Source organism: Oncorhynchus tshawytscha, linkage group LG30 (assembly GCF_018296145.1).
Source record: "Oncorhynchus tshawytscha isolate Ot180627B linkage group LG30, Otsh_v2.0, whole genome shotgun sequence".
Lineage (NCBI taxonomy): Eukaryota > Metazoa > Chordata > Actinopteri > Salmoniformes > Salmonidae > Oncorhynchus > Oncorhynchus tshawytscha.
Genome location: NC_056458.1, coordinates 10,953,081 through 10,968,080, shown reverse-complemented (window position 1 = coordinate 10,968,080; position 15,000 = coordinate 10,953,081). Strand labels below are relative to the sequence as shown.

General features: G+C 45.3%; 1 protein-coding gene across 2 annotated transcripts in view; it reads left to right on the top strand.

Moving 5' to 3' along the window:
* Positions 1-15,000, top strand: part of LOC112228776 (protocadherin alpha-C2) — a 34,282-nt gene that overhangs the window by 8,087 nt on the left and 11,195 nt on the right. The window contains exons 1-2 of one of the 2 annotated variants that reach the window (XM_024394414.2): positions 8,190-11,078; positions 14,513-14,571. In XM_024394414.2, coding sequence (XP_024250182.1) covers positions 8,547-11,078; positions 14,513-14,571 — 2,591 coding nt within the window. In that variant the 5' untranslated portion in view covers positions 8,190-8,546. Of the gene's footprint in view, positions 1-8,189; positions 11,079-14,512; positions 14,572-15,000 lie in introns of those variants that run through there. The other variant, XM_024394415.2, reaches the window with a different exon arrangement.

The following is a 15,000-nucleotide window of genomic DNA, read 5'->3' as shown; positions in this document are numbered from 1 at the left end:
GAGAGATTGATGGATGGAGGATGGATGGATGGATGGATGGATGATAATACATACAGATACATACCTGGATATCTCTTCAAGTATGTGGCTCCCTCATCAATTTATATGCAGATGATGCATTGTTATACTCAGCTGGCCCCTCCCTGGATTTTGTGTTAAATGCTCTACAAATAAGCTTTCTTAGTGTCCAACAAGCTTTTTCTACCCTTAACCTTGTTCTGAACACCTCCAAAACAAAGGTAATGTTGTTTGGTAAGAAGAATGCCCCTCTCCCAACAGGTGTGATCACTACCTCTGAGGGTTTAGAGCTTGAGATAGTCACCTCATACAAGTACTTTGGAGTATGGCTAGATGGTACACTGTCCTTCTCTCAGCACATATCAAAGCTGCAGGCTAAAGTTCAATCTAGACCTGGTTTCCTCTATCGTAATCGCTCCTCTTTCATCTCAGCTGCCAAACTAACCCTGATTCAGATGACCATCCTACCCATGATAGATTACGGAGACAGAATTTATAAATCAGCAGGTAAGGGTGCTCTCGAACGGCTAGATGTTCTTCACCATTCGGCTGTCAGATTTGCCACCAATGCTCCTTATAGGACACATCACTGCACTCTATACTCCTCTGTAAACTGGTCATCTCTGTATACCTGTCGCAAGACCCACTGGATGATGCTTATTTATAAAACCCTCTTAGGCCTCAATCCCCCCTATCTGAGTTATCTACTGCAGCCCTCATCCTCCACATACAACTCCTCTTCAGCCAGTCACATTCTGTTAAAGGTCCCCAAAGCACACACATCTCTGGGTCGCTCATCTTTTCAGTTCACTGCAGCTAGCGACTTGAACGAGCTGCAACAATCACTCAAACTGAACAGTTTTATCTCAAACTCTTCATTCAAGACTCAGTCATGGACACTCTTACTGACAGTTGTGGCTGCTTTGTGTGATGTATTGTTGTCTCTACCTTCTTGCCCTTTGTGCTGTTGTCTGTGCCCAATAATGTTTGTACCATGTTTTGTGCTGCTACCATGTTGGGTTGCTACCATGTTGTTGTCATGTTGTGATGCTACCATGCTGTGTTGTCATGTGTTGCTGTCTTGCTATGTTGTCTTAGGTCTCTCTTTATGTAGTGCTGTGTTGTCTCTCTTGTAGTGATGTGTGGTTTGTCCTATATTTGTATATATATATATATATATATATATATATTTTTTTATTTATTTATTTTTTTTTTCAATCCCAGCCCACCGTCCTCGCATGAGGCCTTATGCCTTCTGCTAGGCCATCACTGTAAGTAAGAATTTGTTCTTAAACTGACTTGCCTTGTTAAATAAAGGTGAAGTAAAACAAATGTGACGTGTTTCTAATCATGTTCTAATCATGTCTTCTCTAAGATGTACAGTATGTTATGTCTTATGCATGGCTATAGCTGCCCAGGCAATAATAATCTGGTGTTTCTATCAGTCCGTCTATGGATGGCTTGGCTGGTATGTTTCTGCTGAGGGCTGCAGGTGGCAGACCAAGCTAAGCTGAGATGTGTGTGAGCCTGCTAGCACCAGCTGTTCACTGGCGCCCTCTGTTTGTGTACTGTTGGTAGTGGAAGGTGGGATGATGGGAGTTTTCTCTGGCAGAGTCTGTAGGAGGCTTGTATTTGACCTGTCTTACTCAGCCAAGAGATGTATCCATTAGAAACCATCAGTGCTTGACATGATTTGTAGAGGTTATTTTTTTGTATGTGATGTGATGTTCTCTTTACCATCACAAAGGGAAATCAGTCAGTGTGTCAATGACCTCACAGAGGAACATTTATTTTGTACTTTATTGTTGACTCACAATATTAAGGTTACAGTGCACTCACTGTCTCTCAATCACGATATAACAGTAACTGTTGACAAAATGACATGACAGAGGATTCTCAACCACAGACAAACACAACCGTTCAAAAGTTTGGGTTCACTTAGAAATGAAACTTAGAAAAGGAAAGCACATGTTCTACTTGTCCTCTTGCTCAGTTGTGCACCGGGGCTTCCCACTCCTCTTTCTATTCTGGTTAGAGCCAGTTTGCGCTGTGCTGTGAAGGGAGTAGTACACAGAGTTGTACGAGATCTTCAGTTTCTTGGCAATTTCTTACCTGGAATAGCCTTCATTTCTCAGAACAAGAATAGACTGATAGGTTTCAGAAGAAAGTTATTTGTTTCTGGACATTTTGAGTCTGTAATCGAACCCACAAATGCTGATGCTCCAGATACTCAACTAGTCTAAAGAAGGCCAGTTTTATTGCTTCTTTTATCAGAAGGATTAGCTAGGATTAGCTAACACAGCGTGCCATTGGAACACAGGAGTGATGGTTTCTGATAATGGGCCTCTGTACGCCTATGTAGATAATCCATAAAAAAATCAGCCGTTTCCAACTACAATAGTCATTTACAAGATTAACAATGTCTACAATGTATTTCTGATGAATTTGATGTTATTTTAAATGGACAAAAAATGTGCTTTTCTTTCAAAAACAAGGAAAGTTCTAAGTGACCCCAAACTTTGAACGGTAGGTTATAAGTCAGGAATTTCTCACTCGTTCACATTATAAGGGCTCCCGGGTGGTGCAGCGGTCTAAGGCACTGCATCTTAGTGCTTGAGGCGTCACTACACACACCCTGGTTCGATTCCAGGCTGTATCACAACCCGGACATGATTGGGAGTCCCGTAGGGCGGCGCACAATTGGCCCAGCGTCGTCCAGGTTTGGTCGGTGTAGGTCGTCATTGTAAATAAGAATTTGTTCTTAGCTGACTTGCCTAGTTAAATAAAGGTAAAATTACCAAAAGGAAAACATTAAAATGATAGGCTAAGGCACCTCGTCATGTGTGGAAAAATAGTGTTTCTCTAGGAATTATTATGGCTTCCCATGCTCAGTGTGATATGATTAGTCACAGTTTCAGTGTGAGCGTGTGAGAGTTGCTGGAGATGCTTGACCCATTTGGATCAGTGAGTCAGAGCAGAGAGAGGATACTCTGGCTGCAGCTGATGAGGAGGAGCTGTGAGGTCATCAGTCATCGCCCAGAGCCGTCTGATTACACCAGAATGCACAGAGGAGGGCAGTGAGGTCATCAGCCATCGCCCAGAGCTGTCTGATTACACCAGAATGGACAAAGGAGGGCAGTGAGGTCATCAGCCTGCTCCAACAGCTCTGGAACTGGATCAGAGTTCAAAGGGAGTAGAGTTGGGATTATCATTCATAGCTCGGGCTCCAGGACTGAAACAGGGTGTAGTAAGATGTACAGTAGACATGTTTGTGCATTGGCACAGAGACACAGACAGAAATTAGCAGTCATTCTCTGACTCAAGCCTTCCTGGTTTCCATTACTATGTCATACACAACTAATTGACTTTGGAGATGATATGATGCAAGTTTCTGAAATGCAACAGTTACATTCACCTGCTGCCTCATATTCTGTGAATGGCAGGATTGCTCCTTGTATAAAGTCCACCACCAGCTAGTTTTGTACTGTTCAGGTTATTGTACTAAAGACAAACCAATCTCTCAAGCCATAGGAGCATGGGTAAGGGTGTAGTTGATGGCTAAGCTTCAAGTCAATTGTCACCTGCTTAATGTACATACAGTATATCATGACACAGACTTAGAAATTAATAGACCTGACTTGCTCCTTTAACATATTGAGGTGTTGGGATGGACAAGGAAGAAATCAGCAGGCACTATGAAATGTGCACAATGTTGGGAACTCATACAATACTGTAGTGAGTCATGGACACTAGAGGGCACCCACTGTCACATCTAGTCATGCTGTTTCTGTGCTCAAAAGCTTCAGCTGGAGGCAACAGCAGTCTCCGGCCGCAGCTTGAGAACAAGAGAGGAGGGAAAGAGAGAGAGATGGATAAATAATTGGAACGAGTGGGGGGATGGTGTCTGATAAAGGGAGGAGTAGAACAAGGAAGATGCCGTTTTGAGTGCAGTTAGAAAGAGAGGGTTTGTCTTTAGTGTCCCTGTTGCAGTGGAGCCTGAGGCTGGTTGTGTGTCCGCAGTTGCCCTTGCCGAGGGCACTGTTCTGCTGTGCTATGGTGGAGGCTGTCTGTCTGCGCTCTCAATTGAGTGCACCTCAGCTGAAATCCAGCACACTTACATAAGCGAGGAGGTCAGGAGAGGAGCTCAAACAAGGATCCTCAGAGAGAGATGTCTGAACAACGGTGTCCCGTCCGTGTTGGGTGTGAGGTCAGATGCCAAATAGAATGCACCACTGTCTAGGGTTCAGATGGCATCATTATGTTGTGTCAACATGAAGGGGAGTGGAGTTGTGCCATCAGCCTTTTTTTCCACTTAGACAGACCCCTCTCCTCCTGCTCACTGTTCTGTGTCCTCCCCTGTACTAATCTTTATGTCGCTCTCTGGTCCAAATTCAAATAAGCTTTATTGACAAGAGAGGAGCTATCTAATAGTGTAAAGCAATTGATAGTAAACAGAAATAACACATTAACAAAAGGCACAAGTTATCAAAATAAAACACATGATAAAGATAAGGACTGGGTCTCCCATACCAGCCCAACTCTCTGTCTCTCTCTCTCTCCATCTCTCTCTCTCCATCTCTCTCTCTCTCTCTCTGTCTCTCTCTCTCCATCACTCTCTCTCTCCATCTCTCTCTCTCTCTCACTCCCCATCTTTCTTTTTCTCACTTTCTTTCGCTCTCTAATACTGGCTCATACAAAGAATATGTGTGTTTATAGCAGTACCTACAGCATCTCTTTTACTCACAATTTCCATATCTCTCTCACACACTGTCTATCTGTGTACTATTTTCTTCTGTCTTCCTACCCATCTGTCCATGTCACTCTCTTTGCCTCTCACCTTATCGCTCTGTCTGCGTCAGATAGCTTCTGGCTCCTGTTGATGAGAAGCAGGAGCTTCTCATCAAACGTTGTGTATGCACAAAATATGCACCAAAACATGCTTGTGACAGTTTTCACGCAAATATTGGCATTTATAAAAACTGAACCTGACGTGAGAATGTGCTTATCCTCCCGCAAACGTTGAAAAATACATGGTAGATGGAAATCATATGAGGGTGGTCTATGGAAATAGGTTGATGGACTGTGAGAGTAGCTGAGGGGTGGTTTTAAAAGCTCATGTTCCGTAATAGTTTTTAAAAAATGAAAACACGATGTATAATGTTTAAGGTACTATCTATCCATATGAAGTGTATATCAACATGTCTAATAACATGGGGGTGGGGGGGGCATAGTAATAATACAAATAAAATACACAAAAATTAAATCAATAAAAAGTGAACATAGGCTACCATTTGTCCCATCTCACATTTAATTGGACCACTTCACAGACTGCAGTAAATATATACGCTATTTCAAGTATGTTGTTCTTTGCGATCTGATCCGAAGCGTATAGTTTAATGATAGGCACCACAGCATATTCAGGTTCGGGGAAAAGTAAATGCAAAACGTTTGAATTCAACGAACCTTTTACAGGTCCACAACAATTTGCAGTTTTTTTTGTCTTTCAGAAACGGTCAGATACAGCAAGTCACAAGAAAACATTCTGCCAACACCTCCAACGACATTTGATCAAGTTCACGATTGCTATTTCCTTTAGATAGCCCACTGTCTTGGCCTAATTTCAATACTTACAAAGTATACAGCAAATCAGAACGTTATTGTCACCGTAATGGGCGTTATTCAGCCGGAGTTATCATGTTCGTTCACAATTTTACAACAGGTCTGATTTATAACGGTTAATGTGCGTATGTACGAAGTGCGCCAAGTTTATACATATTTTTGTGCGTGCAGTCTTTTCAGAAATGTTGTTTAAAATGGCAACGTTTACAAATGAGGCCCCAGGATATTAGAACAAAGATGTGTTCAGGGACCTGCCATTCCTGAGTCACTAGGAAGGGTTTATTGTATATTTACAGAGTGAGGCTGAGATATCCACAGCAGGAAAACCCTTCTTTGTGAGTGTAAGGTTGGGAAGCTATACACATTTTCTCAGTGGAGACATTCCAGGTGTTATTTTCCCCCTTTCAGTATCCAACAAGGTAACATGGCATGATTTGTAAGGGTACGTTGCTGGTGTGCAGCAACAGAATCTCTAGAATTGATAGGCTATGTTAGATTTGTCTATGTAAACTTTCCACTCAGTATTCCTTTGAGAGTTCAGCTCAGATATCTCGTTTCCTCTTCTTGTGATGAGGGCAGGGATGTGTCATTAGGCTGTGGGGTGTGGGGATGTGGGGTTTGGGGATGTGGGGTTTCCCTGGCATGTGGAGAGAGGACTACGGATATGGCTGCTCAGTGAATTAGTGGTTTGCAATCCCCTGCCTACTGCTGGAATAACACCCATGTCCCAAGATCCTCTGATTCTCTGCGAATGATCTGTTTTCACTAATGCATAGACCCACCTGGGTTTAGATTGACAGGTCTATGGGCCTGTGTTGCAGATAATGGGCTTTCAAACCGGTCTCTCTCTTTCTCTCGAGCACGCATGCACACACACATTCCATCATCAAAAGTCAAGTAAACAGTGCCTTTACAAACAGTGGCTTTTGTTAACCTTACAAGCTCATAAAGTGGGCAAGACAAGCAAGCCGTTCAACGGCCTGTTAGATACGGCGAAAGCTATTGATACAAATTGACTTCACGGCTCACCGCTCAGAGTCATTAACGCGAGCACTAAGTTGTGATGTATCGCATCACCTGTATTTATTTTGCTGATGTCAGCGCCCAAAGTGTCTCTCAGCAAATACATGACCTTTACAACACCATCCCTCTTGAAGTCTGGTGATCTCCTGATTTTAACCACAGAGACAAGCTTCTTACTTCTCTGTAGAAAAATAATATGTGTATTGTGTAATTTGTTGATAAGGTCTATGTATTCCATTTGTCCTTAAGGAGCAGGTTTGTGTTTGGCCATTTACCAACGTAAAAATATGACTACTTACTGAGAAGTTCCAAAATTACAGTATATTTACTTTATGTTAGTTTGCCCAATGAGAAAGGAAGATATTGCATTTAACGCCATATCATTACAGTGAATTCGGCCAGTCTTATAACATGTAGAGATGTTTTAAAGACCAGACGTTTTAAAGTCTCCATTAAAAGGCATAGGTCTACCACAAGTTCCCCATTCGCCAACTCATGTGTGCAGGACTCAATCATCACTCTGAATAGACTGTAGTTTATGTCATCAGTTTCAGAGTGTCAGATGAATTTGCTCCAGTTTTGTTGATGGATGCACAGGGAGCGTCCCTCGGGCGTGCTCGACAGAATTACCCGAACTGTCTCGTGTCAAAGCTGTTACATGTAGACAATGATGAAGATGATGACAATCATGCCGATGAAGACCATGATGATGTGGGTGGGCATCATGAAGATGATGATGTGCATGATGAAGATGGTTATGGTGATGGTAAAAGTGATGGTGCTGGTAATTAGGATGATGATGAAGAAAATTAGGGGTTGCCTAGTACTGCGTGCACAGTGGTGACACAGAGGGGAAGAGAAGTCGGGCTTATTGGAGACACCACGGGCATTTTAGATGTGATTATTTGAGCTGACACTCTGGGGGTCGAGCACTGACAGCAGCGATCCTTGTGTTAGAGAAGGTTGTGGATGTCAGGGCGATGCGCGTGATCTGCTTCGGTTATGTTCCCTGCCAAAATGTGGAGGTGTTGGGTGCGCGATAGCAGAGTCGAGAGCTAATATGAGAGCCGCTTTAGGGGAAGCCGCCGTGCAGCTGTTTCAATTCAAACAAAGGAGGTCAGGCAATTACAGTACCCAGAACGTGCCTCGTTTGAGATACCTGTTGTGAAATTTGACTGCAGGGTTTTGCTTCGCAGCATGGGGTAATTGCACATTTGGTATAATGATAAAAAGGGTATCGGGAATAATTGGTGGAGCAAAGCCTGTATTATGAGCAACCACATGAATCATTTCATTTTCAACCATACAGCTGTGTAGGTTTTCCATCTCCATTTAAACGAGTGATGCATTACAGTAGTTACACAATACAATGGCACAATCACACGGTCAATGGCTGTAAATAAAACCAATCGAAAGGCAACGGATTTGGTGGGGTTGTATCCAGTCGCTGTTCCTTCTCTTAAGGTGCTGAAATTCATCCAGCCAGCGGTCTTTAAGCACACGGCCCCTCCCCCCGACGCTCTGTCCCGACACCATCACACTAAGCAGTGGATTGAGAGTGAGACGGGGATACATGGATGGGGAGGGGGCGGTTGCACCATTGGGGAAGAGGAGAGAGAGAGAGGGCGATACCGAGCACCAGTGGCAGGCAAACACACCCGTCAGCCGCGTGCAGAGGAGAGAAAAAAAGGCAGCACGGACAAAAGAAACATGGATGCATTAGAGAAGTATCCACTCAAACACATAACGGAATGGACGTGCCGTTCTTCCTGCACCTAACGGGGAACGAATTAGCCTATTTGAATGCGGTGGTGCGAGGCGAGGTATTGCAAGCTAAAAAGGCGGAAAGCAGTATTTAATCCGTCTGCGGATCCCATGAGCTTGCAATGGCTGTTATGGGGATATGTAGCTGTATAGGAAACAATGTGGCTCTTTCTTTTGTTGTATTTTTATTTTTGTGTGGCCTTTCACTTGGACAACTACGGTACTCTATACAGGAGGAGTTAGAAAATGGAGCGGAGGTGGGGGATCTTGTGCAGGACTTGGGGTTGGATATTCGAAAGCTCTCCAATCGAAAGATAAAGGTAACCACCAGTGGAAAACGGTATGTGGATGTCAATCCCCAAAATGGGAAATTACTTGTCAATGAAAGAATCGACAGAGAGACGCTGTGTGATTTGAGCAGCACCTGTCTTATACATTTAGAGGTGCTTGTTGAAAACCCATCCGAGGTGCACAATGTCGAGGTGGAGATTGTGGATGCGAATGACAATGCGCCGCAGTTCCCTAGTGACGAGTATCAATTGGAAATTGCAGAATCGGCTTTACCAGGGTCTCGTTTCCCCATTGAGAACGCACTGGATCCGGATGTGGGATCCAATTCCGTTCGTCTGTATCGACTCAGCCCAAACGAACACTTCGCACTTGATTCCAACAAGCCCTCCCTCAATAGCAAGAACATTGAGCTCGTGCTCAAAAAGCCCCTTGACCGTGAGCTGGCGCCTTACCACCAATTCATTCTGACTGCTGCAGATGGCGGAACACCAGCAAAAACCGGTTCAGCTCTAATTAATGTGCGAGTCCTGGACACCAATGACAACGTTCCTGTATTTGACAGCTCAGTGTACAAAGTCAAATTGTTAGAAAACTCACCAAAAGACACACTGGTCATCAAATTGAACGCCACAGACCATGACGAGGGTACCAATGGGGAGGTCTATTACTCTTTCAGCAGCTACACTCCTGAGAGAGTCAGACAGATGTTCAGCATGGACAGCAACACGGGAGAGATCAGAGTGAGGAGCATTGTGGACTACGAAGAAACCAACTCTTATGAGATGTACATCCAGGCCATGGATAAAGGCCCTGGTGCTGTGGCAGCCCACTGTAAGGTGGTGGTGGAGGTGGTGGATGTGAATGACAATGTCCCAGAGATAGTCCTGTCCTCTCTCTCCAGCCCAGTGAGGGAGGATGCCCGGGCTGACACCGTGGTGGCCCTGATCAGTGTCACAGACCGGGACTCTGGTGCCAACAAACAGGTGAACCTGGAGATACCGCTGGGCCTGCCCTTCAAGATCAAGTCCTTCAGAAACTACTACACCCTGGTCACCTCCGCCTTCCTGGATCGCGAGACCACTGCTGCCTACAATGTCACCCTTAGCGCCACTGACGGCGGCACCCCACCCCTCTCCTCCCAGAAGACCATACAGGTGGATGTGGCTGATGTGAATGACAACCCGCCGCGCTTCGAGCAGACCTCCTACACGGTCTATGTGACTGAGAACAATGCCCCCGGGGCCTCGCTGTGCACCGTGAAGGCCCAGGACTCCGATGTCAACGAGAACGCACGCATCACCTACACTGTCCTCAATGACAACAACCACGGTATCCCCGTCACCTCCTATGTCTCTGTGAAGGCCGACACGGGAGAGGCATATGCCCTGCGCGCCTTTGACTACGAGTCACTCAGGGAGTTCCACTTCCAGGTCAAAGCTCAGGATGGGGGCATCCCGCCCCTCAGCAGGGTAGCCACTGTCTACATCTACATCATGGACCAGAACGACCACATTCCTGAGATTGTCAAACCTCCAGGCAACGGCACACGCTCTATAGAGACAGTGCTGAAGAATGCTGAGGCTGGCGTCCTGGTGACCAAGGTGGTGGCGTATGACGCAGACGCGGGTCCCAACGCCTGGCTGATCTATGTGTTGGATCAGTCCACAGACTTGGACCTGTTCAAGGTGCATGAACACACAGGGGAGATCCGCACCACACGCAGGGTCCTGGAGGATAACTCCACCTCCTTCAGCCTGACTGTACTGGTGAGAGACCACGGCCAGCCTCCTCTCTCCTCCACCGCCACCGTCAATGTGGCCGTCATGGAGGTGCCACCCAAGGTGACCCCTGACCCCAAGAGGGTCATCCGGCCCCACAGCACCCTGCTCTTCTCCAATGTGACCCTCTACCTGATCGTGGCCCTGAGCGCCACCACCTTTGTGTTCCTGGTGACCGTGGTGGTGCTGGCCATCGTGCGCTGCCATGCCTACTGCACCCAGCCTGGTTCCTGCTCCCCCTGCTGTGTGTCCCAGAAGACCCCCCCTGATGGCGGGAGCAGCAGCACAGTAGGTGGTTCTGGGGGTGGAGGTGGTGGCGGGGGACAACCCAATAACAATGTGGCGCTGCGGAGAGACCTCAAAGTGGAGCCTCACTACATTGAGGTGCGTGGGAATGGCTCCATGACCAAGACCTACTGCTACAAGACCTGCCTGACGGCCACCTCAGGAAGCGACACCTTCATGTTCTACAACACAGGTCGACCCATCAGCGGCACCTGGGGTTCCGAGCGCTTCTTCACCGGCGGAAGCGGGTTTGTACGGAGACTGAGCATGCCCGATGCTTCATTGCAAGTCTGTCCAGAGGTGCGTCATGTTTTACCTATCAAATGATAGACAGGTCGTGCATGGCATTTCAGAAGTAGTCTCACAATCTGTCACCTCTCCAGATTACATACTAGGCTTTAATATGTATTGGTTACTGTATGTTGGTGCTGGCTGTCTTAAATGAGTGTTTTAGCATTCCGTCATACCACTGTTCTTGATTCTGTTTGTTACATGAAGGGCTTTGGATGCTCGGTAGTTCTACATTCTAGCTGAAGTTGTTCGATGTCATATTTTTTGCTTTGTTGTCATATTCTAGTTTTGTTGTGCTGGTACGTCTTGAGACAGTGTCAGTTTTGACATGTTTCTTTGATGACTGGCCAGTGTGAGTGTTTGTGTGTCTCTTTGTTCCTCTCCCTGGTTACACAGTGTAGCTTCTTCCTCCACCCAGCTCAGCGCTCACACTGCATTAGTGTCAGATTGGAAGACTTTTTGGAGTCCTGCTGTATTTCTGATGATTCAGGGATTTGAGCTTCACTTTGATGTTGTCATCAAATATTCAGTCAGTGCAGGTCAATTTGACTCTACCTCTGGCTCATTCTCTGTCCAAGTGTGTTTGACTTCATCATATCTCACAGTGTCAGGCTTTGTGCCTGTGATATCTCCAGTTTAAATATGGATGCACAGTACCTGTGTGTGTGTGTGTGTGTGTGTGTGTGTGCGCCCATGCATATATTTGTGTTTTATCCTTCTTTAAATTGCAGTAACCCCAAAATCCTTCAAAATCCTTCCTGTCTTTTCTCTCCAGTCTGCCACATGGACTCCTCACTCAGACTTCTCTCTATTAGTCTTTTCTACTGTCTCAGCTCTCTAGACCCTCTTCCACTGCAGCACTATGCAGCCGTAGGAAAGTGTTGGCATTCATGTTCGAGCATGGCTTAGGAGTCATGGCTGAGTGCTACAGGAAATGACAAAATACGCGGCGCTGCACATGTTTACCACAAGGCTGGAATGTTAAGAACTGCAGCAGCAATGATGATAAACATGTTCTTTAGCAAGGAACCACTGGCTTGAGGTCTGAATGGGGCTTTTGTTTAACCTCAGTAAGACTTCCAATAGGTGTAATTCATTTCCATAAGAATAACAGAGTAGAGCTCATGGAATTAACGTTCCTGAGAGTGTGTAAATGGTTATTCAGCTGCTATGTCTTTTTAAATCCTTGGACGTTCGGGTTATGTTAGCCATGTTATAATGTCTGTTTATGGTTTGTTGTATTTTTGTCCCTGTTTAATTGGCGTGAACTCATGTTTACTCTAACGAGCAGACATGTGGGTTGTGTGCTCCAATGGGCTGGCTGGCGTACTCTCCTGTTTCAGCACTCTGCTCTGGGGGCTGGATAGGTTGATGGTCAAAACGTTGTCTTAACGTTGTCAGGCTGTAGATTGGAGGCCACAGCGGTTGATTTTGGATGTTTTGGTGGTTATGTTGTTGTCCTGGATGGGTCAAGACAGTCCGTCAGTCAGTCAGTCAGTGGTGTAGGAACAATAAGCAGAGGCAAGATAAGAGTGGCGGTGGAAATGAAATTAACCTCCAGCCACTGTTTCCCAGACCCACAAATTAGATTCGCTCCGAGAGGCTGTGTCTCAGAGAAAAGAGATACTCCCCTCAGAATTAAACTGATTAAAACATTAATAATGTAGGCTCTTTATCTGGGGCGCCTGCTGACTCCTGAACAGGGCTGAGGCTTAAACTACTACAGTACTGGAACCTACCCACAGGTCTGATGTCTTAAGGATCTGAAGATGTTGATGTCAGTGGTTATGATTTGTGTACATATCCAAAGTTCTGAAGCTCCGTTATGAACCTACATTAAACCTTGTGGAAAGCAAACTAAACTGCAGGCTTTAATTATTGAGATCAATTCAAAGCACTCACGCCCACAGGGAGCAGCTTTCGGGAGGAGAAAGTCAATGAACTTGAATAATGTGTGACTGCCCTAGGAGAGCCACCCTTAACCCTTTAACCCCGGTCCAACATGAGCAGGGGATGGAGGATGTGGTTGCCCTGGTGACAGAGGGGCTCTTCCTGATTGGATTATCCCAAAGCCCAGCTGCAGTCTGACTGATGAGGCAGTCATTTACCAAGGCTTACCAAGATTTATTTACATACGTGCACACACACAATCACACATACACCCAATATGATAAACTGGCTCCTACACAAACTCACAAATCCTCTCACAGAATAACTTTCACACAGACAGAAATACAGGGAATCTAAGAGCGTATCAGAGTGTCTCTCAAAGTCATTGCTTTGAGAAAGGGCATATGTGTTATGCAACACCGTTTGGGTCTTTGCATGTCAAAAGAGTAACACTATTTGTAACACTATTTGACGCATCAAATAAGCTTGACATTTGACACCTCAAATAACACAATTATATTATAGAATGTTGAGTGTGCGGAATTTACACGTGCAAGCCAAGCGCCACCTTTACGATCACTGTCAAGAGCTGTACAATACTGCGTTGGTAATACGGCATTATTTGTTCGACCAAATGAGAAAACGTTTGTGTGAGCATTTGAAATTAGATTAGGATCAAACGAGCAGGATCAAAAATATTTGCAAATATATTTGATACAGACGTTATCAGCAACGTCTGGGGTGTCTAGCTAGCTTTAGCGTGGTACCTAGCTAGCATCAATGCAAACCAGCCTGAAAACAATGACCAGTAGTCATTTGCAGTCATATTCATTATTCTTAGCAATTATTTAGGAATCAATGTGAGTAAGTAAGTATTAGCTAGGTAGCCACTTGTTGTTCTCCTATTGAAATAACTAGCTAGCCAGCTACTTAAACCTGTTGCCCAAAACTAACATTATAAGCAGCCAGCTAGCTTTATCTAGCTAGCATGGCTTGATCAGGCCGAGGTATGTGCTGTGAAGCTAGCCACAATAAGGAGCTTGGGGAAGTGCATCTGCGCTCGTGCAGCAGCGGCAGGTGTGCGAGACAAAACTTTACCAGCATCATAGCATAGGTATTGGTGACTCTGGGATGCTGGAATAGGAATGATAGTGTAATCAATGTGTAATAACTACGTAAAAACCTAATGAACGAGTTAAATTTTTACGTGACATGCGGTCATGCTCAGGTCCTGATTAGTCAACAAGTTTATTTGAAGCATCAAATAGTTTTATTTGACGTGTATCTTTTTTGACACGCAAAGACCCAAACGGCTTCCATAGTATGTGTGTGTATTTGTGTGTGTGTGTGTAATGTCAGTGGCAGACACACTGTCTTCCAGAACTGCAGTGCTCCAATCAGGATGCAGAGCTGGGTTGTGCACCATGATTAATTAATGAGACCATATCTGGCCTGGCTCTGCATGAAATCAAACTAACCTCTCTTTTTTTCCCTCCCTTCTTCTCTCTCTCCCTTCCCCCCTCTATCGCTCTCTCTCTTTCTCTCTCTCTTAGCCGAAGGCCCCAAATGCTGACTGGCGATACTCCACTTCTTTGAGGGCAGGGATACAGAGGTCAGCACTTTACTCACTTGCCCTCTTGTGATTTCAACTCTTCTTAAAAAGATTCCCACCCCACCTCAGTTTTATCAGGGACATCACCTCTCCGGTATGATCCCACAACTTCCATTGAGTTGGTATATAGCCCCTTGCCCCTTACCAAAACATTAACAATTGCTTGGAGGAATATTGCTACAGTATGTGACCAACATGTAGGAAATGTTACCTCCATTTTATAGCGCTTTAGGTCTGGAGTCACCATGCATGCCTGCACAACAAAGACTGAGAGGCAGCCACTCTCAGACTACTGCACTCTGCAGACAACATAACATGACTACAGACAGCTCTCAGATCAGATGAGCAACAGCTACCATCACATCTAGTGGCTCCTCAACATGTGTCTGACCCCTTCAACCCCCCGTTTGGGCCAGCTGTGCTCTGGCT